Source organism: Gallus gallus, chromosome 3 (assembly GCF_016699485.2).
Source record: "Gallus gallus isolate bGalGal1 chromosome 3, bGalGal1.mat.broiler.GRCg7b, whole genome shotgun sequence".
Lineage (NCBI taxonomy): Eukaryota > Metazoa > Chordata > Aves > Galliformes > Phasianidae > Gallus > Gallus gallus.
In genome coordinates, this window is record NC_052534.1 from 28,465,074 (window position 1) to 28,491,367 (window position 26,294).

General features: G+C 39.1%; 1 protein-coding gene across 15 annotated transcripts in view; it reads right to left on the reverse strand.

Annotated features, from left to right (window-relative positions):
* Positions 1-26,294, reverse strand: part of DAAM2 (dishevelled associated activator of morphogenesis 2) — a 207,324-nt gene that overhangs the window by 43,939 nt on the left and 137,091 nt on the right. For all 15 annotated transcript variants that reach the window (XM_040697627.2, XM_040697625.2, XM_046938818.1 and 12 more), the window contains 10 exons: positions 21,447-21,541; positions 14,779-15,112; positions 9,936-10,046; positions 8,832-8,935; positions 8,127-8,193; positions 6,891-7,008; positions 5,223-5,361; positions 3,726-3,784; positions 3,134-3,318; positions 1,873-2,202 (listed from right to left, as the gene is read on the reverse strand). In XM_040697627.2, the coding sequence (XP_040553561.1) occupies positions 1,873-2,202; positions 3,134-3,318; positions 3,726-3,784; positions 5,223-5,361; positions 6,891-7,008; positions 8,127-8,193; positions 8,832-8,935; positions 9,936-10,046; positions 14,779-15,112; positions 21,447-21,541 (1,542 nt within the window). The remainder of the gene's footprint in view (positions 1-1,872; positions 2,203-3,133; positions 3,319-3,725; positions 3,785-5,222; positions 5,362-6,890; positions 7,009-8,126; positions 8,194-8,831; positions 8,936-9,935; positions 10,047-14,778; positions 15,113-21,446; positions 21,542-26,294) is intronic.

Genomic DNA, 26,294 nt, shown 5'->3' on the forward strand with positions numbered 1-26,294 from the left:
TCTCTGGATTAAACAATTCCAGTTCTCTCACCCACTCCTCATAAGACTTCTGCTCCAGATCCCTCACCAGCTTTGTTGTTCTTCTCTGGACATGCTCCTATGCCCAAGTGCAGCTGCTATACTGCATGGTGCAAACAGGCCCGTGAACTCTTTGTTAACTAGACAAGCTTTTAAAGATAAACATATATGTGGTATTAGATCTATTTTTTTAATCAGACTTCCTCAGTATGCATAAGGCCTCAGTCTCCCATTCTCAAAAATCTGAGATATGCTGCCCCCAAGACAGTATGTGAGTTGAGTCTTTGGTAATTTATGTGTGGCTACTTCTACAAATGAGGAGAACACAGCAGAAGTGCTGCAATGGGAACAAAATGCAAGGTGAGGCTACCCAACCTACCCATGTCTTTATGTTCAGAGGATGCATATCCATGTGAACAGAAAGAGAGCGCTTGGTACTGAAACGGGGAATCAAGGATCTCTGATGAAGATCACCAAAATGCACTGCCTTCAGCAGCCAGTGGAATCGTTTAACTCCAAAACAAAGTGCACCCCAAAGATCAAGGCAAGGCAACTCTGCACCTGTATCTCTGCAGTTTTGCAAGGACCTTACTAGGTTGAAGCACTAACACACACCTCAAAATGAAAACTTCTCTATCTTATGCCCTTTTTTCAATCTATCTGCCTTCCTCAAAATAGCATCTTTTACCTACCTCACCACCCAGCTCTTCAACTTTATTAGCACAGCTGCCTTCACTCCTAACCAGAGGGCAGGATAAGCCTACAGTTACTGTACACTAAACAGAAACACCTGTGGCTCTCCTTTTTCATATACATTCATATATATACATAGATTAGTTATTATTTCTTGCTTTTTTGTTGTTGTCAGAGCACTAAGTCCATGTTCTGCAAAGGAAAATAAATCCCCATCCTTACATTCTCTCCCACACACCCCACGTGGCCTTGACAGACAAGCACAGACAGTGCAGCAAATATTTCACTTCACTTTATTTTAAAGAAAAGGAGAGAGGGGGAGAAAGAATTCTTGTGGCATTCCAGAGGTCCCTGGACACTCATTCCAAATGCCTGAGTTGGGCCCTGGGTGAATTTCAGTCTAAAAGAGAACCTGGGTTTCTAGGCAGCCATCCAAACTCAACACAGGAACTTCTTTCTTTCTAAATACGTTAAAAAAAAAAATAAAAAATTAAGACATAAAGAAAAGGAGAGAAAAGGAAAGAAAGAAAAAAAAAACATCAGGAAGAGAGAGAAGTGGAGGGGAGGAGAAGGCAACCAAGGTAGTAGAAAATGAATGCAACAGGAGGAATCCAATTCCTCTCCTATATTTCCACTTTAGAGTTTTATTTCCAAGAGTCAAAGCTGCAATCATGGCACAAGCAGAGCAGCTAGCCTCATAGCCACGAAAGAATGGTGTAGAGAATGAAGTCACCTTTCTCTCCTTGGTGACTGCTTCTGTCAGGGTAGGGGAGCTGGGTTTGGAAGCTGGTTCCCACTGTGTCTTGCCCACACTGGCTCTGTCCATCGACACATCCTCTGACCATATACACAAGTTGAGGGCGACTCTGGCACAGAAGCCCTGGTAATGTGCAGCTCTGTCTTACAATATTTAGTACCACTGCAGTTGTGCTGAGCCAACAGTATGCACAGATCTACTGCAGTTCAATCTATCCAGCACCTTGGTCATCACAGGAGATGTGCTGCTGGAGAACTTCCTCAACACAGTTACTGATTCCCACTGGCTCAGCCCAAGGAAAGCCACAATATCACTGTCTTCTGTCACCTTGTACTTCATGGCATTAATCAACAATGAGTTATATAGAGAAATTTAGTTAATTGTGAGAGTATTGAATTTCTTACCTCACTCAGCTTAGCCCAGTTGAAGGATTTCAGTGGGTGTGAAGGCTGCGGGATAGACTTCTTCTTCAGGCTGGTACCAGCACTGCTGAAGGTGGTTGTTGAAGGGGGTGGCACTCCCAAGCTGAAGAAGGGCGGTGCTCCTGGCGGGGGAGGAGGTCCTCCTGGAGGAGGTGGTGGGGCAGGAGGAGGGGGACAGCTGGAGAAAGGCAGAGGAGGTGGTAGCGGGGGCAAATTCTCAGAGGTGAGAGCAGAGGAGAGAGCAGAGGACAATGCTAGTGGGCCGCCTGGAGGAGGGGGTGGTGGGGCTGGGAAGGAAATGCTGCCCCCTTGCTGGAGAAAAAAAAACACAGAAAAAGAAAGCAAACAGTTTAAAAGGCACAATAACTCCATATTGCCAGCTGATGTGATTTTATTATGAGTCTCAAAATATTTGATGTTTTCTTTAAAGCCTCCTGCACTCAAAGCCATGCAATAAAGGGAGGAATCTCAGCTTTCATTTAAGAGAAAGTTTCAAACCCTTGAAGTTGTGGAGAAGAGCTTGAAAAAGGGAACCATAAATGGCTCAGAAAAACAGAAAGCTAGTAAAAGAAGCCAAAATGTATTATTTTATCCTTATGTATGAAGAAAGAGAAAAGTTCAATCTTGTGAACTTTTGAACTCCTGGGTTTTAAACCTTAGGGTTTGAAATACAGAATATCTGTCATTAGGCCCTACTAGCACAAAGTGGGAGCAGAAGGGAGAGTAGGGAAATAATCTACTTTTTGCTGTGTGTAACTTCTCAGGGCTATGTCCTGCAACAGAGAGACATTACTGCAACAGACACATTACTGGAACAGGAGCACTAGGCAGCTTTTCCTGTCACTTCTGCAAAGCTCCAAGGAAGCACAGATGCTCCTGAAGCACAACAGGAAACCTCTTTATTCACTAAAATTACTTTCATATTGGGCAGATTTCTCTCTATTCCATCAAAACAACAATCAGGATCACCTCAGCAGTAAAAATTGTGCCTAGAAGAGGTTGCATGTGCCTCACCAGCTTTGGCACAGGGGGTGGCTGAGAAGGTATGGAGCAGCCCATTCCTGCATTATCCCATCTATACCACCACCTCAGGGATTCTGTTCTCTACTGAAAGATGAGCAGCTGGCTAGACAGACTCCTTCTGTACAGACCACAGAAAGAGCTTCACTCATAATGTTCTTTTGTTCACCATTCACTAGTTAGCAGGCTTTAAACAAGAATGGGAAGAGTCCCAGTCTCATACCGAGTACTCATTAAGTTGTGCTACCAGGTCATTCATCTGGTCCCTGGCCTGGCGCAGCTCCAAGGATTCTTTCTGCAGCTTGTCTTTCATTTTGTTCAGTGTCTTCATCATTTCATCTTTCTCCTGTGTCTTTGTCTCACATTCCCTCTCCTTCTTCTCTAGCTTGCTCATCAGTTCAGCATGATCTAGGAAGAACAGGCAAGCAGAGCTGATGAAATAAAGCTCAGGAACAAAGAGATGGAGTTTACTCTGAAATAAAGCTGACAAGTCTGTCAGTTCAGCTGGGAATGTGTGATATGGAGAAAAGAAAACAAAGTCTGACTATTCTGACAGCAATCTTCAGTGATCAATACAGCAATGCCCAAATTTCACTTAGACTGCAAGATCACTTCATGTCAGTATTGAGGGAAGCCCCATCCTATGAAGAACATGGACTAATCATCATGAGACAAAATATACTGGAAGGAACAAAGTAGGGTTAGCCCACGAAAGACAACCCGGACAGTCACTTGTGCCTATCTCTGCTGCCCGCTGCTCTGTGAATGGATCAGTCTTTCTCTCTTACCTCCCCAAACACAGAGTATGCACTCACCTTTCCGAAACTTCTCTGCCTGATCCCTCCATTGCTTGACTTCATTCTCATTCACCAGCCTGAAAGATGAAATCAGAACATAAAAATGTGTTCTGAGCTATCCAGCTTGAAAGGCAAGCAGCCATTATGTGTAGCGATCAGCAAAAGACAACCTGGTAAATTTACACGTTTAATCAGGATCATACTAGTGGTCAGTCTGGTTCCAGATCCTGATCCTTACTGCAGCCAACAGTTAATATTAAAAAGGTGTCTTGTAGCTCAAAGTCTCACAACAAATAAAGAATGCCTGGGGAGCAGATACTGGCATTCTTCTGTCTTCAGGTAATGCCCTAAAGGTGTGAAGTGTATTTACTTTGAAAGGCAGAACTCATGGCTAAAATCTTTGTAGCTGCTGTGGGATACAAATTATCCTACCCTTAACGCAAGACTGCATTGCCATTTTTTCCTGCTTTCCATAGTTCTGTATTTTTTCTTTCTTAAGAGGATAGAGAATGCTTATCTGTTGTGTAATTTATCAGTAACAAGGCAGTGCTCATATCTCATACTGGCACAGCTATTTCCTACTACTGACAGAAAATATGCAGAGCATGCTGGGGATTGATTAGATATGCAAAATGAATAGTAGCTATGAAAGCAGAAACGGAAGATCAGGCACAAGGTCTACAAAGGAGTCTGATATCCAAACAGACAGAAAGAGATCAACATCAGTGTATTTTTCCATGATGAGAAATCAGTTTAAATTTTGACTCATGACTGTAACAGGAGGGACTGGGAGATTTTTAGTACAGGAGAACTTGGTTTCATATGAGGTTTATGTTCTATAAGAATGCTCTTTCCAGTGGATATTTCAGAAGGGTAATGGGCCATGAATTACCTGCAGAGGCAGATGGATGGGATGGAGACTCCAAAAGTTTGGCTTAAAAAGGACTGAGAACAGGGAAGTTGAGATGAGAGCCAGCTAATGTAGCTAGACTTCTCAAATGATGCATCCTATGGGAAAAAATAATGGTAGAACCCTTGGCCAAGTCTGTGGTTGAGCACATGCAGACATTTTACTGAGGTAAAAGGCTTTATGTGCTAGATGGGTGTTACTTTCAACTATTTCAATTTTTCTAAACTAAGTGTTCATTAATGAGGAATGAGATCCAAGTAGAGATGACAACATTTTTTGGGAATACCAGTGAAAGCTTTCATCAATATCTTGAAAGAAAAAAGAAAAATGAGGAAGTTTTTCTACACAATCACGGGTATTTTTTTCTGCTCTTCTAGCTATCTTAATACCTAATAGAAATTAGAAGCCAAATGCAAAAACTTTGCTAGAAAATGCCATCTGGTGAACATGTCATTGGAAGGGAACTAGTTATAAGACTTGCAAGCCAACAAAAAGCCATAAATTAGCACAGGAAACTCCTCAGATATTTTATTTCCTAAGTACCTGCATACTTAACATATAGATACAGCTTTATAACAGAAACAAACAATATTAATGCAGCTTACATTTTTATTATATTTTTGACATTGAAGTTTTCCAGCGGAGCTATATCTGGATCATCTCCTCGTTCATCCTGAAGAACAATTTGTTGGAGTATTCTGTCCAACAGCTGCCACTGCTGAAAATTTCCTCCATTCCTCTTATCTGTATGAAAAATGAGCAACACATGAGAACTTCCATTTTCATGCCAAAGTGCACAGGTGTACTGACAGATGGGCATTTCTTCCTTTCTGGTCACCATGTTAAAACCATAGGTAGTAAATTACAAAACACAGCACCTAACGCTGAATTATTGCTGATAGATTAGTTGCAAACACTGAGCATATTGGAACAAATCATAACAGGCATTTGCAACACTGTGGCTGACTTGTACCTTCAGGTTGTGTGATCCTCTTGACAGACAACTCCATCTTGTGCTTTAGATGCCTACAGAAGTGATTCCATCACTTATTGAGTATTTTACATAGCTTGATGGTATTTTATTTTATTTTGCACGTGGGTAACACTGTGATCAAGCACTAATAAAAAAGTCAGATGTTCCATCTGTGTGCTCTTATCTGAAAGTCAGACAAACTCAGCTGACATGAGAAGTTCATATAGACGTGATCAAAATTTGTGGAAAAAAAAGAAATTGAACAAAACGGATTGATCTTCTGGATGTCAACTTTAGTTGCCATCCATATTGTCAGAGCAATACGAAGTTCACCTCAGTTCCCTAGGTTACATAATCTAGACCTTTATATTATTTAAAATTGCTCCATTGCAATCCTGTTCTATCCTAGAATGATTTAACTCTTCTGCCACCAAACATTCCAGGACAATATCTAAAGCTCAAGTACTGTCTTAAACAGTAATAGTAAGGAGACCATTGACAAACAATGGCTAGAATTTGTGCAAGGCAGTACTTTAATCTAATCAGTGCCTGAAAACATACCACACTACCTCCTGAAAAAGCACACCACAGTAATTCTCCTTCATGTTGACTTCTCAGTTTGACTGCTCAAGTATGGCTGAAAGTAACCAAAACAAATCCCTGACTCACAACAGGATTAAGGCAGGTAATTCTTTGGTGATCTTGCTGTAACTTTGCTCAGCTCTTACACTCTGGAAATGTGACTGAATTACTTTATTTCAGTTAACAAGTAGATTCCTATCATCCCTCTTGAAAACAAAAGCCAATGTTATTTTTCATTTTGAGCTCAGGAGCCCTCCACTGACATCTTGCCACAAGACAGCAGCCTGAAGACTTATTGTGGAATTTCCCAGTGACAGAACAGCTTTCTGTACTGTATTGTTCCACCAGAAAAATTCCTCACTGCATTTTGTTAACATTCAAAATGGTATCTATTTCTGGGAATTCTCTGATCTAAAGCACAACAGCTCCTTTTAAAAGTTTCTAATTTAAAGTCATTATAAACTCTGTCAGTGACAAACTGGAATGTCTCCAGCCACTTAATTTTATTTGCAAGTGCAGGGAGGTCAAGCTGCTGCTATAAGTATTACAACAAAATCTGCTGAATGGAATCAGTGCAATATACCAAGTCCCTTAGCCACTGCCAAGTACTGAATGGAGGACAAAAGCAGTGTGTCCTGGTATCTGCAACACTGTACTCAAGGCAAAATTTCACCCATTTATTCAACACTCCTTCTCTGGAAAACTGTGAGGTACTCACATGGCATCTGCAAGCAGTGCTGAAGGATGGATAACAAATAGGGATAGGCATCTGTGTGCTTCAATCTTTTCTTGATCAGTTCAAACATTTGAGAAGCACTTTTTGTATCAATGTGGATCTGGAGTGAGGGAAGGTAGTGAAATAACAAATCATATTAAAAACATGCACAGTAAAAGCTTAACTAGCTGTGAAAGACCAAAGACCAACATGCAAGACACAGGCAAGTTTCCAGCAACTGGACCTCTGCAGAGTCTCTTGCAACATGCAGCTACAAGCCCAGTGAGAGGCTTGCACATAGGTCTTTGAGATTGTCATTGATCTACTCCAGAAGAGAAAAGTTCTCCAAAGCAAAGGGTTAGAAAGCTGGGAGGCCTCAGAGTGATCAAGAGCTGTCCTGTAGTAAGCAAAAGTGTTTAAAAAAAAAAACAATGTCCCATCCAAAGAAGGATCCAAAATCAGGTTGGATAGGGCACTGATCTTGAGAAAAACGTTGCTGCCCATTTTTGGTTGTTGGATTATATTAAAAGCTATTTGATCTTGAAACCATTTGATGACACTGTGAAAACCTTCGGGTCCAAGGAAGAAGTTGCACAGAATCACAGTAGACAATTAGCATGGAAATGTTAGTTGCCCTGTATCAGCATTTGGTAGGAGCTGGTCAAAAAAAAAAAAAAAAAAAAAAAAGGAAACTACAACTGCTCTGGACCCTGCAGCCCATAACTGTTGCTAGCAATTGTGAAAACTTTCCTTGTTTTACGTTCATCTGCAATTTCCATCCATTCTAAAATACTGACCCTCTCCATAGTCTCTGTTGTGACAGTCTTTAGGAGAGTTTCCTGTGATATACTGGAAAAACTATCAGAGATGAGTCCAACTCCTGTAAAAAACCTAAAGTCCTGTAAAGGAGATGCCTGAAACTAGAATCATCTGGATCATCAGGACTGCAAATGTGAGAACCATGTTGATAACATCCTCTGCTCCTGAACATTCAGCAAAACATAAAAAAGAAATCTTCATCAGAGACACTTTGCAGAAGCCCTGTCTGTGATCATTGTTTTCATTTCACCAGAGACCCCATACGTTCTAAATGAAAAACAGCAAAAAATAAAGAGGACTAGACAGTCTCAGCATCAAAGCCAATCACTGTTTTCAGGAAACATAAAAGGGAAGTTGCATCAAGGATCTAAAGAGGATGTTCAACTTTGGCAAGTTCAAGTACTCCACAGAAAATCTTACCAGGTCAAACCGCTTTGCAAGTTCCAGGTCATCTTCATTTCTGACCATTTCAAAGAAATCTAAGTGCCTAAGAGAAAACAGAAGAACAAAAACTACCAATGGTCATAGTATACTTCAGACTTCAACAAAACATGCCACCACAGAGGACGCAACGCTTGGAAATTGGCATGTTTTCTTACATGGAAATATTGGAATGCATATGCAAGACAACTGACACAGGTCAATAATAGGCCAAAATGAATGATCAAAGGAGGTAAAAATGCTCTTTAATCCTTGTACTAAGTCACCATGTTGAGGTAAGTGGAGTTGCAGTGGAAAAAACATTTATTACCCATTAAACTTCTAACAAAGTAATTTGAAGGTGCCATTCGATGTTATTTTTCATGCAGTAATAAAGCCATATGAAGCTGCTACCAATTCTCCTCTTTTGCCTTCTTCAATCTTTTTTTCTGACTGTCATCCTCAGCTTAGAAGAAGAACTATTCATGAAATCCTTGCCACAGTCACTGCCAATTTAGTTTGTGCATTTTTTACTTCCTCTGCTGATTTCAATTTTAAAGACAATTATTCTTTTTGTCTTTTAAAGAGAGTCAGTTTTAGGGAGAGACAGAAACAGCTTGGTGCTTGAATGTGAAACTCAAAGAGAATAAAGCTTTTAAGAACTCTTTCTGTCATCAGTGACTGCTCTCAGAAAACATATCTTACCTGTCAAGTGTTGCATTCTCATGCTCTCTTAGCTTGTCAATAACAGGTTGAATTCCCAGCATTAGAAACTCATATCGTAGGTGTAACCGGAACTCCAAATTGTCCTTATAATGAGAAAAAAAAGAATTTACTAAGTTCCAGAAGTGTTTAATCACATTTAAAAAGATTCACTTATATCTTAAATTCTTCCCTTTCTAATATTCTCTATCCTGACACCAAATTCACAGGATGATCGCAGGATTCCAGTAAATTAAGTAAAAAATGAATGTCTTTGCCTCTGTTTCTCTTAAGAATACTGTTCTCCTGTATCTACAATGAGTTCTGCAAGCCTAGTCAGAAGAATAGCACACTCCATGTTCCAAAGAGAAGAAAAGTTATGGGAACTTAAGATGCTAGTCAATTAGAAACCTATCTCCTGCTTAGAGATGAACAGAACTGCAGTTCTTTCTCATAGTTTTTATATATGTCTGTCATAAAATCACCAGAAACTCTGGTAAACTTCATAGCAGGATTTTAAAGGGTGGCTGCAGATAGAGCACTCTGCCAGACAGAGCTCTTACAAGCTTGTTGCCTACTGTGTTTTAGCAAAAAACAAAAGCCAAACTGTCAGTGACACTTCTGTTTCAGTGAAACAAAATCAGTTTAAACTATCCTCCATATTCAAGAGAAAGCATTTATCGTGAATGAAAACCACCAAACTGACTTTACGGAACCAAATCTCTTTGACATTTTTTAAATTAAGATATTTGGGGTTTGGCTTTAGGTCAAAACATGTTAACATTTTAAAACATTCATGCAGGTAAACCAAGATGTTTTCTAAAAGGCTGATTATCAAGGAGATAAATGCTTTGCAGTTCTTACAGAAACAAGAACACCACAATCATTTCAGTGCAAGTAGTCAGCTATCTTAGAAGAATTAGAAGAGGCAGGGAATTAAATAACATGGAAGACAAGTGTAATAACGAACTTGACAATTCAGCATTATTTTCCACAAAGTACATCCATTCAATCACACAACATCTGTGACTTCATCTACTAGCCACTTCCAGAGTAAATTAATTCAAGCATGACATTTGAGATGGAATTTCTAGGACAGTGACTTACCTCACCAGCACCAGCATTCAAAACAGCATTGATAAAGGACATGATAGCTGTTTTGAGATTTACTTCATCTCGATATCGCCCCATGCTTCGGTCTAGCTCATTCAACAGTGTCTAAAACAGAACAACAGGCTAGGTTAAAGGATGTAGTCTAATTTCTTAGACTATTCTGCTTACTGCTCATGGTTCTGCAAAGAGCCATCTTCTGATTCACTATATATTTGCTTAAAGATACATCTTGGTTCAGGGATGGATGTTAGTAGTCTTGGCCAGCCACAATAACAAATGAAGGATAGAGATGGGAATAAAATGCCCATGAGATCCTAATTAAAAACAAAGTTATGCTTTTTTTTTTAAACAAGCTAGTTGAGAAAAAGCAGATGCCTTTACAGTTCCTGCCAACACGATCTAAGAAAACAGCAGAATTGTGTCCTCCCTCCTATTAGTTAACCTCATACAGAAGTTTATACATGGAGGATAACATCAACAGATTCAAACACCCTCTTAACTTACAGCACTCAAGTAACTTTCACTATTTTCTTGCATTTCAGCACAATAGACTGCACTTGTGTAGGCACAGGGAGAAAATTCTAAAGAAAAGCTGTCTTTTATTTCTCTATAGGAAGATTTGCATTTTATTTCTCTATTGGAAGATTTCTTTGTTTTCTCCTTGTTCCTTCACTTACAACCATTTCACATGAAGTAGACAATTACTGGCCTCTGGGTAACTTCCTTTTAAGGATTTGCAAATAACAGGAATATCCTCAGGTCCAAACTTATTACAGCTTAAAGGTGAATTACAGAACTCAAGTGGAAATGCAGTTAAATTCCATTTTTCCTTGTTACATCTCTCTGTTCATGAAATAGCAGAGATATTTAGCACTCGGGGGTATCTCATACAGAAATGCTGTTGGCCTAATCTCTGCATACATGTAGATACACCATCATAATCTCATTAACACCACAAGACAGAAAGAGAGGAGGGGAAAAAATAAACAAATAATGTTAACCTCTGCCATATGCAGTCTATTTTGGATTAATTCCAACTGAATATTTACTGCAGAGGTTATATGTAAGCACTGATTAGCCACAGAAGCAACTCTACTTTTAGATTTGTGCTGATATCTGTGAATTTGCTCTTTGGAGTTCATTATTCTAAGGATTATTTTCCTTACTGAAAGAGTAATAAATTCCACTTGAGTTCTGTCAGTTTAATTATATGGATCTCATTCCAGCATTATTAATAAAAACCCCACACTCATGTTTGTTTTGGTGATGCACTAGAAAAATGGAATACTTTTCCCAGGAAGTTTTGGCCATAAAAAGAGAAAGAGGATAAAAATAACATTTTAGAGTTCAGCTCAGCAGATCCATCTAAATAGCATTTGAAGCCATGATGCTGAGAAAAGATGCTCATTTTCCTTTAGTTGGTCTTCAGTCCCTGACTACTGAAAGTGCTCATTCATAGCAAAATCTTTCCCAAGCTAGTCATCAGTTTCATAGGTCTATCTTGTTTCCTGTAGAAAATGGACGTCATCATGGAAATATGTCTTCAGAAGCACGGGGAATATCCTCCTGGACATCCCTCAGGGAAACAATACCTTCCTGGCTTCATGTGAAACCTCTGCTTGTTTTACTGTAAAAATCTTATTATCTATCACACACTACTTACAGCTGTTCTTATATCGGAGCAAAGAACATTTAATTTCTCTGCCAAGCTCACTGGATTTCACAAATTCCTTTTTCCTACAACCTCTAAATTGCCCAGCTGGCACTTGAACTACCACCATGTCCATGATTTTCTAGTTGCCATCTTAAGGCCAAATACATTAGTTGCTCCGAAAGTAATGCCTCCTGTTTATTTCCATGCAAACTACAACAGATACAGTAAGCACAATAACACTATTTGATAGAGCAAATTCTCAACTCTAACATTATTTTTCAACATAGTCACCGCAGTGACTATAGCTTGCAATATGCACACTGCTGCTCAGCTCTAGAAGGAAACACTGTAAGTTCAGGCAATTTCTAAAGATCAGATTCCATGCCCACACCATGGCTGAATTCCAGTATCTCTAACTTTTTGCAAATGGTTGAGGTTCAAGTCTTCACTTGTGAACATATCCTGTGAAAAAGATTTCACCACACCTCTTGGCAGCCAGTTCTGTGGACTAATTGGTCTTATGGTTGTAAAGGTTTTTCCTACTATTTAAGCAAAACTTTCCTCACTTAATCTCATTATTTCTCATCACTGACAACCAGTAAGGTTTCATTCAATCCGCAGAAAACCTCAAAAGGCTTTGGATGAGCCCTGAGGGGCAGAAGCAAATCAAATAGGAATACAGGACTTGAATTTGTTCCTTTATAGCTCCTTTACTACAATTCTGAATCGATCAGATTTCTCTCTGCAGATCATGCTCTGTACTGACATTGCTTAATACAAACCAGGCAATGGGGCTATGGAAGGAATGTTCCTAATCTCCACCTTTTCAACTGACAATATCAAGCTTTATTCCTTCACTTTAAGCTTTACAGTTACTAGCAGAATTGTGGAGGAAAACAGAATGTTGTGTCCAAAGTAACACAGTTAATATTTTCTCCAGCAAATGAAGTCAGCTCCTTTCAGTATGCATCAAACATCTAACTTAACTCTAGCTGAATGAGTATTCAGGCAGCAGACTGAGCTGGAAGGGTACAAGTACATCCTGAAATATCTTTCTGGATCATTACAGCACTGTAATTCTGCAACACTGGTTTGGCTCAAAACCCTGCATCTTAAAAAGTACATATTATACAACATCATAACACCATGCATTCACTTCACAAGATAAATGAGGGAAAGAAGCAAAGCAATAATTTTGAAAGGTAAACAATTAGGGAAGAGCAAGATTGTGGTCCTTTCGGAGTGAAAATCAGTCAGTTTGGACTATATGATCTTTCAAAGTCCCCTCTGACTGACCTATTTTATTTTACATGGCATAATGCAGACATTAACCACACTGAAGTCAGACCCTTTATTCTCAGTTTCCACAGCATTTTAGAGATCTTCACCTTCGCAAGAAAGCACCCAAGAAAGTAAAGATGCAGCAACACTTTCATGGTCAAACAGCAAGCTAGTGACAATGTTGAAGACATGAGATGGAAAAAAAGAACAGTGATGACATTAAGAGTGCATCCTAATAACTCCACTCCTTCTGCTACAAGGGTTTATTGTTTCAGTTTCCAAATTTTTCTTTCCTCTCTCTTCTTCAACGAGCAGAGTAGTATTTGTAGGCAAATAAGCACATTCAAATGAAAATTAATTGAAGCAAAGACAGAACTTCTCCAAATTGCCTCAGGAAGGAGATTTAAGGAATGTCTTTCTATTATTGTGGTATTTGAGTAAAAATGGGATTAAAGGGAGAGCTACTTCAGGCAGATGGGCAACATAAAAGGAGGGTAAAAAATTAAAGAAGGCAAAAGGATCATCTCAGACAAGAAGCTGTGACAAATGTGAGAAAATAGGAATAACCACAATATAAGGTAAATAACAAACAGATTATAGAAACTTTTTGCAAGTGCCAAGAAAAACCTGATTGTGACAACCCCATGAACACACTGAACAGTGGAGATACAGGGTGAAGTTGTAGTTCTCAAAGGCTTTCATTTGAGTGAAGACCAATATCTCAACAGAGAAGTTCTGGAGAAATTCCAGTATCTGTAACAAGACTCCTGTTGAAAGCTAAGGACTGAACTGAAAATTGCAGTCAGACACACAGATGACATGCTGGCAGTTTAGAAAGAGGTAACAAGTACATCAGGGATTCCAATTGGAGCCAAATAGCCAAATGCAAAACTTTGTTGAGATATAACTTCCATTATTATGAAGGACTACCTACTTCATTAAGGAAAAAAAAAGAAAAAAGGAAAAAAAGAAAAAAGAAAAACAAAAAAAACAAAAGAAACCCTAATCCTTGCAAAAAACAAAGACAACTTTTCCAAAACATTACAGCATTACAGTTTTAGAACAGTAATCTTCAGCTGGTGTGGTCTAGTGAAATTTAATTAAATTGACTAGGATTATAGCTGCCTATATCACACAGAAATTTCACTGTAATATGGACTTTAACTCTAGATACACAAGTATAAAACTGCAAGCTCCCTACTGAAATAGGAAGAGTTATAGCAATACACAGCCAATGCAAGTGTAGTTAGAACTGCATCTGAAGTCCCAACTTTCCTTCTCTTCCAATTGCTAGTTGATGATTCTTCTTATTACTCTTGGCTAGTTGTACCTAGTAGTAAGAATTATGCTTAGAACAGTGAGCAACAACAGCTTAACATTCAACTAAACATGCAATGTTTTATGATGCAATGTTTGATATATAATTTGTTCATCATTTCACTACACTTGAGCATGTGCAAATCAGAAATAAACAGTGTTCCAATCCAAAACTGTTAGCAGAAAGTTATCTACAAGGTCACGTTTTAAACAGTTAGCAGTAAATAATAGTGCACTTCTCTTCCTCACTCTTACAAAACAAGACTGGTATCAAAACCATACAGCCTCCAACTTAATTAATGATTAGAACTCCAGAAATGTCATCAGGTTAGAGGATGAACAGATTAGTAGCCTTCATTTAACTTAGTAATCCCCCCCTTTTAAGGTAAAACACAAGAGTTTTGAATTAGTATTAATGACAAGCAATCTGGTGTTGGAAAAAAAAAGAAAGTATAATGATAACCTATTTGAAGAGAAACATTGCCTTTCTTCTGTCTACCTATACAGCAACATGTGTACCATAAAAATCAGTCCTTGCAGAGATACATTATATTGGCTATTTCTGCCAAAGTATCCTTTCCATACCTGGAATCTTGTTCTCTCTGCAGCATAGACTTGGTAGTGAAGCATGGCTTGCAAGACTTTCTTATGACCATCCGGTACCAAGCAGACAGCCCCTAGGATCTCCAAAACAGCAATCTTGGTCTTGATGTTCTCAGTCCTTAAGCTCTGGGAGATGATGTTGATACTCTCTGGATGAGCCAGGACATGAGCCCGTCCTTGGGAGTTGTTCATCAGTGCCTTGATACACCCTATAACGGATGTGTGTATACGGCTTTCTGAGGTCTCATAGTCCATGCTTTTCAGGAAGTTCAGCAAACAGCTCAGACCATCCAGCTCAATGAATCTCATCACAAACCTGAAAAAGTCACAGGGAAAAGAACAGAACCAAACTAAAGGCAAAGAAAATTTGTTTAGTCAAAAGATAGTAAACTCTGTGATCCTAGCATCTGCAAAAGCTGGCTAGCTATAAATATTTGGGAATCATCCTCCGATCTTTAGAGAGAAAAAAAGAAAAAAAAAAAAGAGGAATCAAAGATTCTATCACCCTTCTTTTGTGACTATCAACTGTAATGACTAAGGAGTTATGAGTTCACACTCTGATCCCATGATATATGCATAGGAGCATACTATACGCAAGAATCACGTAAGAGCCTATGATGGCTCTTGTAGTGGCCTTGAATGCATTATTTTATTTTGAAGATGTAAACAAAGATGCAGTAGGACCACTGTCAATATGCTGTAGCACAGTGCACTGTAAAAACATCATACATAGAGGAAATAAAGAATCATTCAGTTACCACATTACACATCAAAATCTAAACCTACACTGAAATAGATTTATATTGACTATTGTGTTGTTTCTACCACATTCTACCATTAAAGTCACCTTTATTAAGACTAAGATCATGGAAATTGAAGACAGAAATAATATAGGGAAAATTTCATGAATAAGCTTAAAGAATTAGCCAAGGTTAACAAACAAACAAAAAACAATACTAGCCCATTCAGTCTACTAGAACAAGTTACAGAAATTGATGGAGTTAGATAAATCCATTCAAACCAGTCATTCTAGCAATGTTTCATTTAGAATTTGCATGCTTTAAAATGGGTATGCAAAGATGTGAAACAGGCTGCAAATCATTTCTCTAGACTAATTGTTTACCCCTGCCTCTTCTAGAAGGTCATTAATGTAGATGCATTTTTTTAGAATGCCTGAGCACAGAACCACATGGATTAAATTTGAATTTTCAGTCCACCAAAAGGTACACCAACAACAGTAAGTCCACAACCACCCCACAGTGGTCACGTAGACCTCAAACACATGAAAAGTTATTAACAACTGTAATCCGTGTAAGAAATTAAGAATACTTCATGTCTGAAGCTCAGAGTTTTTACCCAGCCCCTCTTTCTTCCCACTGAATACTTCCTAATGTACTACCTTTCTCTTATCTACTTATAAGATGCTTTTTTCTAATATCCATCAGGTATGGAAGCACCATACTGAAAGACTCCCAATATTTCAGCAATCTCTGTTAATGTTTCTGCAATGGCAATACAGAGCTGAGTCATACTTATTTATTTCTTGGATAAAATGAAATTTACACACATGGTGCATTGGTGGATACACCCCACACCACACAAGAACTACATGAGAGTTATGCTCATTCTGCTGATGTATTTGCCAACTTTCAGCTTATTTAGGCCTGCAAACCAGAAACATGGCAAAGACTGGTGCTTTCAGCAGAGCTTCAGTCTGAGGTTTGGATTTTGTTCAAAACTGAATTTCAAAGTGAATATCAGAGTAAGAGCAAGAACACACAGGAACACATGAACAGTAAAAACAAAGTTTACCTGAAATCTGAATGTCTGTAAGATGGCCTGCAAAGTTTCACACAGGTCTGACTGCACATTCTTTGGATGCATCCTCTTGACTACCCTAACAAATCACAGAAGCAAAAGCCCCTATGCCTCCAGGCTACATGGCGGGATCACACATCGTGCACCCGGAGTTTATTAAGTCATTAAAGTTTGTTACTTAAGTGGGTATAGAAAGATCAACAGTTCAGTTTCTGTAATGCCACTAGCATGCAAAGCACATTCATGGCTAAAATAGATGCTAAGGATATAATGGAAACCAAAATATGCACAAATCAATTTGTTGGCAAACAATGTGAAGCCAATGACTTTACTGAACTTCCCTAACCTTGAGCTTGAAAAGTTGAGTGGATCTTTGCCTGTGTGATGGGAGGACCAGTTGAAATTTGCTTTGCTCCTCCTCATCTCTAAAGTTCAAATCTATGAATCCACCATAATCATGAACCACTCAAAAAACAAACAAACAAGCAAAAAAAAAACAGCAGACATTTTGCTATTCTTCTCAGTTTCATGATTGAGAGAAGACTCAGGATGGACACTTTTCCAAGGACATAGAATCATAGAATCATTTGAGTTGGAAAGGACCTCTAAAAGTCACCTAGTCCAACTCCCAAAAAAGAAAACATCCTTAAGAAGCAGCTGAACAAATGGTCTGTAAAGTCAACATTCAGATGAAACGCCTGCTCTTATGACAAGACATACAAGACATTAGAATTTTCATGTATCTTGGCCTCCTTTTTGACTGTGAAAAAAATGTAAAATGCACAAAACTCACATTGTCCCAATTAAATACAATCCCTTACTAAATTCACTGGCAGAGCAATTTTTCTATGACTTCTTGGATGAGGTCATTCCAAAGAAAAAAAGGTGCGGGGAAGTGGTGCATGTCACAGACTTTGATTAATGACATAATTTAAAACAATGTTGGCATTTTCCTGTACTCTTCCTAGTTCAGAGAGCACACAGTGAGCTGTTTTACTCAGTAGGAAGCACAACCAAGTACCTTCTCATTTCAGCTGACATCAGAAGCAGTAATCAAATGATGATTTTCACCTTCCTTTCCCAAAACACTTAGTCCTCTATTCTCCGGAAAGGACAGAATTCATGCAAGAGAGAGATAAAGGAAGAAATGGTGACAGCAGTTTCTGGGCCAAAAGACACTCTCAGAATTAGGATTTGCTCAGTGAGAGTGGGGAGCTACATGGGTCTGTACAGGAGAGTAAAAGAAGTGGGAGTTCAGCTGACAGGCTGAGATCCATAATCCTCACACTATTTGATATTTGTGTATCTGTATGTCTGTACGCACAGATGTTTGGGCTCATACATGCATGTACAGAGGAAAACTCAACTCACACATATAATCTGCCTTCTTCCTTACAACATACACATGTACGACTAACTGCCATTCTATATGCCCTGTATGCTGCAAAGGAAGGTTTTGTTCTAGACTGAAAGGTGTAAAGTTAAGCACGTTTGCCAACGCATTCTGGCTAACACACTCAAAAACTCAAAGGTAAATAAAGTAGGGTGTGTTTTAATAGGTGCTAAACAAGCATATTAAAGCCTCACCTCACCTCAGACTCTCACTTGACCAGTTTAGCACACATTAAAAAGGCACAGCACCTTTTAGCCTTTCAAGTTTTAGAGAGTGTTGATCAGAATGTGTTAGCTAGCTCAAATAACAAACTTTTCATCCAAATACAGATGAGGTCTAGGAGGTAATGACCCACTGATGGATTCCAAGTGCTGTGGGGGACATCTTCCCTGTGAGACTTGATCCAGCACAGGAAACACAGAAAGATCATATGCTGTGGGTGTGCAGAGGGCAGGATGTTCCCACCCTGCTATCTGCCAAGGCTGCACTTCCCTAAAGAATCAGGGGACAGACATAATCCTGACAACTACTGGATTGCTGAGAAATTCATCAAAATGGGTTTTGCTTGCTGGAAACATAAATGATCATCTTCAGTATGAACCGGAATGCAATATGGCTAAATCAAACAAAATAACAAGAGGTAAATCTGAGTTGAACAGAAGGAAAAAAGCAGACAGCAAAGGGAGTTAGTGCTTATGATTTAGAATAAAGGAAATATTCCTCTGTGGATCTCACTTTTTTTTCCAGACTTTTTTTAAGTTTTTACTTTTTTGCCTTTCTGAACCTCCATCTTGGGGTATTAAAAATAAAAAAGAAAGCTCTTCTCTCTGTTCTGTCCAACAGTTTGTCATCACACTTGTTTATGGTCACAAGCTCTTACAAACCTAAAGGAAAATCTGTTTCCTTACTAGATGCAGATGTGGGGATTTTGCTCTCTAAGGCTGGGGTTGTTCCTCTGTTCTGGGATATAACTTGGTTTTATAATTTTAGGGCAGCTCCCAAATACCAAAACAAAATGCATCTGCTCAGGCTGGGCCAACTAGCCTCCCCAGGAGCACTTCTAGCACTTTTTCTCTTAAGGGGAAAGGAACTTGAGTTTGGGAAGGTCTGCTTCAGACTTTGTTGGTGTTAGAACTTGCGCCTTGGAATAGAGGCACAGATCAGTGTCATTACTCTGCATTTTCTACTAAAAGAGACACAGTTCTACAGTAAAATGAAACACAGTCCAACATGCTTTTTTCTTATTTTGGCCTAGATTGGAGAATTCAAGTAGAGGAGCCTTTTGGTAAGCTATCAGAGCCCCTCTGTACTCTACCGTCACAAATGGGTTCCAGACAGTCTATTCTGTGTGAATTTTGGTATCTATTTTCTTTAGAGGTCTGATGAAAAGAAGTGGCAAGGAAAATAGGATTTGATGTCCAAATTCAACCAGAAAGACTAGTATTTTGAAGGCTTGGGTATAGTACTGTGTATGAAAGGGATTTGATGGAGCTGAGGGCCTCTCTACTGCAACATTTCCATCAAGAAGAAATTGGCTTGTTGATCAGTCATTGGCATACAGCCCATTTGGCAGCTAACGAATTGAGTCGCTGGAAATTAGTTGAGACATAGGACTTAACTTAAAATTTGGCTTGGCTTAACTATTTAAAAAAAAAAGCCCCATAACCATCGTCAGTGATTTAGAAGAGAACACTTTATAGGGTAGCTCATAGATGCTTGTACTGAAGCTTGTTAAGGTTATTATAAACAGATGAGGCAACAGCCTGTTGTCAAGGGGACCCAGTAGAATCACTATAGGTTTGGTCTGGAAAACCTTGCGAGGTTTTCGGCAAAGCACAATTCTCTCTTCTTCTCTTTAGCCTTTCTCTCAGGAAGGAGGCTGGGATATCCTATTCGAAATGATGGAGTAGAACAACTGATGGTGGCCAGCAAAGCGTTTTGGCTGAATGTAACAGAGATACCTAGCTACCCAGAGATGTTCAGTGATATAAAAAAAGTTATTACTTTCACAGAGGAAGCGTCACACCAGCTCCAAATTTGTCTGACAGAGTTGGTACATCATGTCTCTGCAGCACAGGCTTTTGGTTAAAAATCTCTGTGAGAATCGGGCATTTGGCAGTTGTCTCAGTGTTCATTTTAACACAAAGTTGAGCTACATTTTACCATGTTCTGCTTTAGGACAGTGACAGAGAGAAGCAAACAGACACTTGTCCCCTTATGCTCGTTCCCAGTACAGGTTCTCTGTAACAGAGCTTCAGCTATGAACCTGCAACCACAAACTGTTCTGGGTCACAACACAAGAAGTCTGAGTGTAACTGAATCTCAGAAAAAGCTTCTCTGTGCTGAAGACTTCATTCTACCTTTTGTTTTCCTTATTCACTTTTCTCTTAGTGATCACTCAGTAGTATCTTGACATTCACACGTGAAGGGAGAGACCACAAGGTCTGTTGGCCTCTCTATATTTGCTTACTGGCTACAGAAAGGAGATGCTTTGGGACTTTAAATTCCTAGAGCTTTCTCAGTTTCCTTCATATCTGTCTATGTACAAAGCAGAAGCAGGCTCAACTAAACCTAACTGCAGTGCAAATTCTCTTGAGATATTTTGCTGTTTTTTTTTTTCAAATTATTATTTATGTGGTTTGTTTAATTATTTTTTTTAATCTTCAAACCCTGTGTGACTGCACTAGTGAAGCTCTTTGAAATCATGACTTCAGCATACTGTACATACAAGCACATTCGGCTTATTTTGGTCTTAACACAAAGACGTTCAGATCAAATATTCCCCTAGATTGTATCAGCCATGGTTAATGCTTCAGCACAATTTCCTTCTAAGTGTTAAATACAAAAGGTTCTTACGCTAGTTAGTTTGCAGTTGTTCAGAGCACTGATCTCAGAAAAACAAAGATGACCTTACCTTCAAAGACACACTACACAACGAAGTCTCAACATTTCTGCGTGCTGCTGTTACACACAGAGCAGGAAGAATGCCAAACCGGGTGAAGTCAGATGGATTAGCTGCTTTGTGCCAAACAGTTCACATTACTACAGATAAGAGGAAGCTTGAATTCAAAGTTCATAGCAGAGGCTAAGATCTTGCCTGTCATAAATCAGATCACATGGGGTGCTCAAGGGGCTATGAAGTTAGTAAGTTTGATCTTCATAGTCCTTACCTGCATTTGCACAGATCTGCCACATGTTTTTTCACAACAGAGTTTGTTTTTTATTTATATATCCTGAAGCTATATGCTTCAACATTAGTGTGCCCTTCCAGCTAGACAGGTTCGGAACAGGAACTGTAGGGCTCTCTGTGGATTGTCAGAACTATTAGAGAATGCTTGTGTGAGGTGAAACAAAGAGGTTTCTGTCTTTGCCCGTCTTTCTTATTCCACATCTGACCATAGGGAGGCAGTGAATTGCGATGAAAGAAGAACAACATTACCTCATGGGCTGAGTCCGCAGAGCTGTCTTCAAGTCTTCAACTATTTTATTTTTCATTTCTGTTTCTTCTTCATCAAAAGCATACAGAGTCTGCATCTGTTCAGAAAAGGAGATGACAATCAGAAAAGCTTGAGCTGCCTGGAAGCTAAGATTGGGGCCAGGAATTATGAAAAACAACTATCCCATCAACCCATGGAGAGGTGCCTGCCGACCTCTCACCAGGAAAGCAGTGTCTCAGCTACAAAACTGAATCCAGATGAGGCTGCTCATGTGGACTGGCAGCAGCATACTGCTTTGCCACACCAGCTAAACCAGGATTCTCAGATTACTCCCCAAAAATCATACATGTCAGGATGCCCTCAGAAAACTGTACCTAATTTGGAATGGTGATACGCTGTGGTGATCTATGGATATTGGAGGCAAAATATGTACAGAGATGCAAGATCTTATTAGACTGACATAGCTGGAGGCATATGGGAAAAAAAAAAAAAAAGAAGAAGAAGAAGAAGAAAGAAAGACAACAAACTTCTGTGTCAAGTTTCAAAGCAGAAAAGCTTTTTCTTCAAGTGACTACACAGCCTGCAAGTATCCTGGATTACAGTTTGTGTATCTAAAAGTTTGACTGTTTTTCCCTACCCAAATTATTTTACCTGGTTTAAGATCCTGATTTTTGTATACACTTCACCCTTGCTAATTAGGAACATTTACTGCAAAAAGCAGTAAAGAGTATCATAAAATCCCTGTTCCTGTTTTTTAAGAAGAAAACAGAAGCATGTAGAGACTAGAGCCTATATCTTCACATTTTCTTATTGGAAGCTATCTCTATCATTTTCCCCCCGGTACACAGCTTGCAGTCATCTGGAACTGAAGATGCTGTGTCAATTAGGGTGAGAGATGACAAGTGGAATACCCATAAAATAAGACATTCTCAAAATAAAACAATGCTATTATGAAATCAGAGTGGTAAACCAGGAAATCAGGGTTCCAGATCTGCACTCAGCAACACCACAACCTTGTGGATATGAAGCAAGACCCTTCAGTGCCCATCACATGCTCCATTCAAGCCCAGAGCTTCAATGTGTGACTTCACAAGAAGTCAAGACTGAATATGAAAATTCTTAGCCTATAGCTATGTTTTCTTAGGCTCTTTAATTGTAAAACAGAGAGGATAAATGCCTTTCTTATTGGCAGGATTTCTGGGAGATATCACTCAGTGGTATCTGGAAAGCAGCTCTGAATCCCTTCTCAAATGAATACCCCAATTAAACTAGTATTATCTATAAAGGTTCAGATATTTTATCTCTCTGGGGTGGAATCTGAGTACCTACAATTATGGTCCATTAGAGCAAAATATTTAAGTCTTTATTTTACTATTTAGCAAGCATGAAATAAAACCTTTCTCTCACTGAAACTCCCTTCAGCCCTCCTACCCCAGCACATCACTTCCCTTGGAAATACTCCCATGTTGCCTGCTTTTGGAAACCATGTGGTGCCAACACATGTCAGATCCTGAGGGTGGTCATTTGGCTACATGTCATTGCTGTCTTATGCTGAACAGCTGGCATAAGGAGATGTGTTTAACTCTAGGGGTCCTCTCTCTGATCCTCGCTAAAGTCAAATTCACTCAGTAACAGAGCGAGCTATTTCCTGCCTTAATGGAATGACAGAGCGCTACTGATGGAAAATGAGCCGATGATGTTTTATCTTTTGCCAGCATCCCCCGACAGCCAGAAACATAAATTGAAATGCTTAAGCCAAGCCATATATGATTCCCCTCTTTGAAAAACAAACAGAAATCCTGAAAAGGTATTATGGAATCTCAATGGCAGAGTCCTGGGGTGTGATTTGAGGTTTGATTTGTATTTTCTTGGGTGATGGCCCATCTGGTCACCTTTCCTTTCGTCCATAAATGCTCCTTTGAAAGGCTCCCATTCCTACAACAGTTTAATTTCTGCTCTGAGCCATTGTGGGGTGGGAAGCAAATGGATGTCAGGAAGGTGCTCAACAGTATTTTGTTGAGAGTGAAAGAGGCCCACTTCCAAATGAAACAAACACAAATAATCCTGCCTTTACAACTGAGGGCGATTACAGAAAACCCCTTTTCTAAAGCTGCAGGCAGCCAAGAGCCCTTCATTTCTCACTCCTGTGCACGGCCAGGAACTTAAATACTCATGCCCTCTCTAAAGATAGCTTGGTCATGCATTTACATTAAGAAATAACTTTCTCAGCAAGAGTTATAGAAAACACAACTGTCCCTGGGAGACATGAGGGGAGGGAACTGTCATTATTTGAGGCTGGATTTCATTAATGTGGCAGACTGATGAATTGCTTTCCTGAACTACAAACTGCACTCTTGGACTAATGTCAGCTGTGCTGCGGATGCAGCTAGCTACCACCAGCTAACCAAATATTCTAGGAAGAGGAAGCAAAACAGGTCCAAGTCCTTATCCAGTCCCTAAAACGCAGTATATAAGGCTCTTTTCATATGCATATTTTGCACATTTGAAGGTTTCCAGTCTATCACCCAGGAAAGCATGATATCCAGTTACTTGATTAGCCAATTAAAAAAACAAACAAACAAAAAAAAAAAACCAGAACAACTTATTCATGTAGGAAAAAATCAGTCACACAGAATTATACATGTAAAACTTCAAGTAGTCCAAGATTTGAAAAATCTTAGCACAGTGTAAATTCCCACACCTTCCCCTAATGTTTAATCATCCCTCTGGAAAGACAAATAGAATACCAAAATGACAGTACATGTAAGAAAAAGACACACACACATAAAATCAACTAGCAGCAGAAAGGCTTTATATGATTGATTTAGTTTCATTCTCGATCTCACACAAATGGAAAGAAAAATGAAGCAAATAGAATAAATCAGGAAAAAGCATCCCGGATATTCTGATTCATCACTGTAGTCCAAGCTCTTTCTTTCAACCGTATCTAAAATCACAACTAACAAAATGCTATCACTCAAAAAAAAAAAAAAAGAAAAAGAAATTAAAGTTTGATAACAAATGATTGTAGTGCATGCCTCCTATGAAATACATGGACACTGTAGAAAGTTTCTTTAAAGAAAAGAGGTTAGTTGAAATTCAATGTGCATCATATTTCTAGCTATGTTAGAGCTGAACCAAGAGAGCAAACTACAAATCATAAACTACGAATAGGCTATGAATAAATGTAATTAAATAAAAGAACATTCAGGAAAATAATTCTGAAGTAACATGGGTGTCATCGAACCCAGAGGAGAGTTATCATGCACCTGCTAAATTACGCTGAAGACGAATATTTTTGATATCCTATGAAGCTGTTCTGCCCTGAGCAGATGCTCACTGACTCAAGGAAAAGGGCCTGATTACAGCTGTATTTATTATTATCGATCTCCATCTCATACTCTTAACTGAGCCATCCCTCCAAAAAAGTGCTATTTATCTGAAAATCTCTCCCTGGAAATGCAGGTACAGCCAAACTCATAAAAACAAAGCAGTGCTGTCAGAAGTTTTCCTGCCCAGTACAGTGAAGGCTGCGTTTATTTATGCTGCCAAGCAGACAGTATCATGGGGTGAGAAGGGCAGGAGGAGCACAGGGATGTGCTTTACTTGTGATATAAACAGGACAGCTACTGAATTTTTAAGAAAAGAAGTTCTGTTCGTTGATGAATCAGCAGTTGACGGCAATGACCTTGATAATGGAAATGGCCCCTGATTGTTGGCCTGCAACCTGTCTGCAGTTACCAGCATTATTTATAGCAGTTAGGTATCAGAGAACTGGGCAAGTTTGGAAGCCCTTCTTTCTAAATATCATTAGTACCCATCCATTTCTCTCCAGGGAAGGTCTAGAAAACCCTCTAGCAAGGACCTACTTGGCCCTTTCCTCTCAGTCAGAATACCTGAAGGATGGGACATTTCCTCCAAAGGATCTGTACACTGCAGGTTAGTAACAAGATACAGTTTTACTGTTACACACTCTTATGAGAATTAGAATCAAAAATCAGTAACATTTAAAAAGCCACAGTAACAGAAGCAGTTGTGGGAACAAAATCATGCCTAAAATGCATGGCTTTGTGAACTGGATTAGGATTCTGTGACCTCAAGTCTACTGTGAAAGTGCTTCCTAACACAGTGGTCTAAGGTTACAAGTAGAGAATGTCAGACACGTCAGGAATCACCACAGCGCTCTCAAGCATAACGTGTGAGGGACAGATATGATGAGTAATGCTGTAGCACATCTTCTAATGATCCCTGAGCATGGAGCCCTTGGCCTGCCGAAATTCACCAAAAGATACTTCAGGATCTCAGTGGGATAATGGTGCCATTTTCATTTTATCAGCGGGAAGGAAGAACTTTTTTTGCCAAGCTAATATATAAAACCGAACCTTGCAATTAAACAAAAGGATACAGAAAAAGATGTGAAAGCTGCATGTAAAATGATTCTCGTGTACTTAATTCACATGAGATGCAAAGATTAAATTTTATTATGAATAAAGCAAGAATTAAAACATTTTAAACTAATACGTCTGTGTTTATTGCTGCCATTTCAACTCCAATATTTTTTGCCACATTTCCAATTAAAATATAGCAATGCCTGATAGTGCCCAGGAGTTACAAACTGAAGCAGACTACACGGTGTCAGGAAGCAACATGAAACAGGTTTTCTTCCACTACTTCTGAATCAATTTCACTTGGATGCACTTACAAAATAATAAAAAAAAACAGCAACAAAAAAAAAAACCTCGCCATCACTAAATTTAGGACTGAAGTTATAAAGGGCCCAAAATAACCATTTGGACGTTAGGAATCTCAGAGGTCTAAATAATAATGAAGAGAGCAAGTCTTGTTGGAGC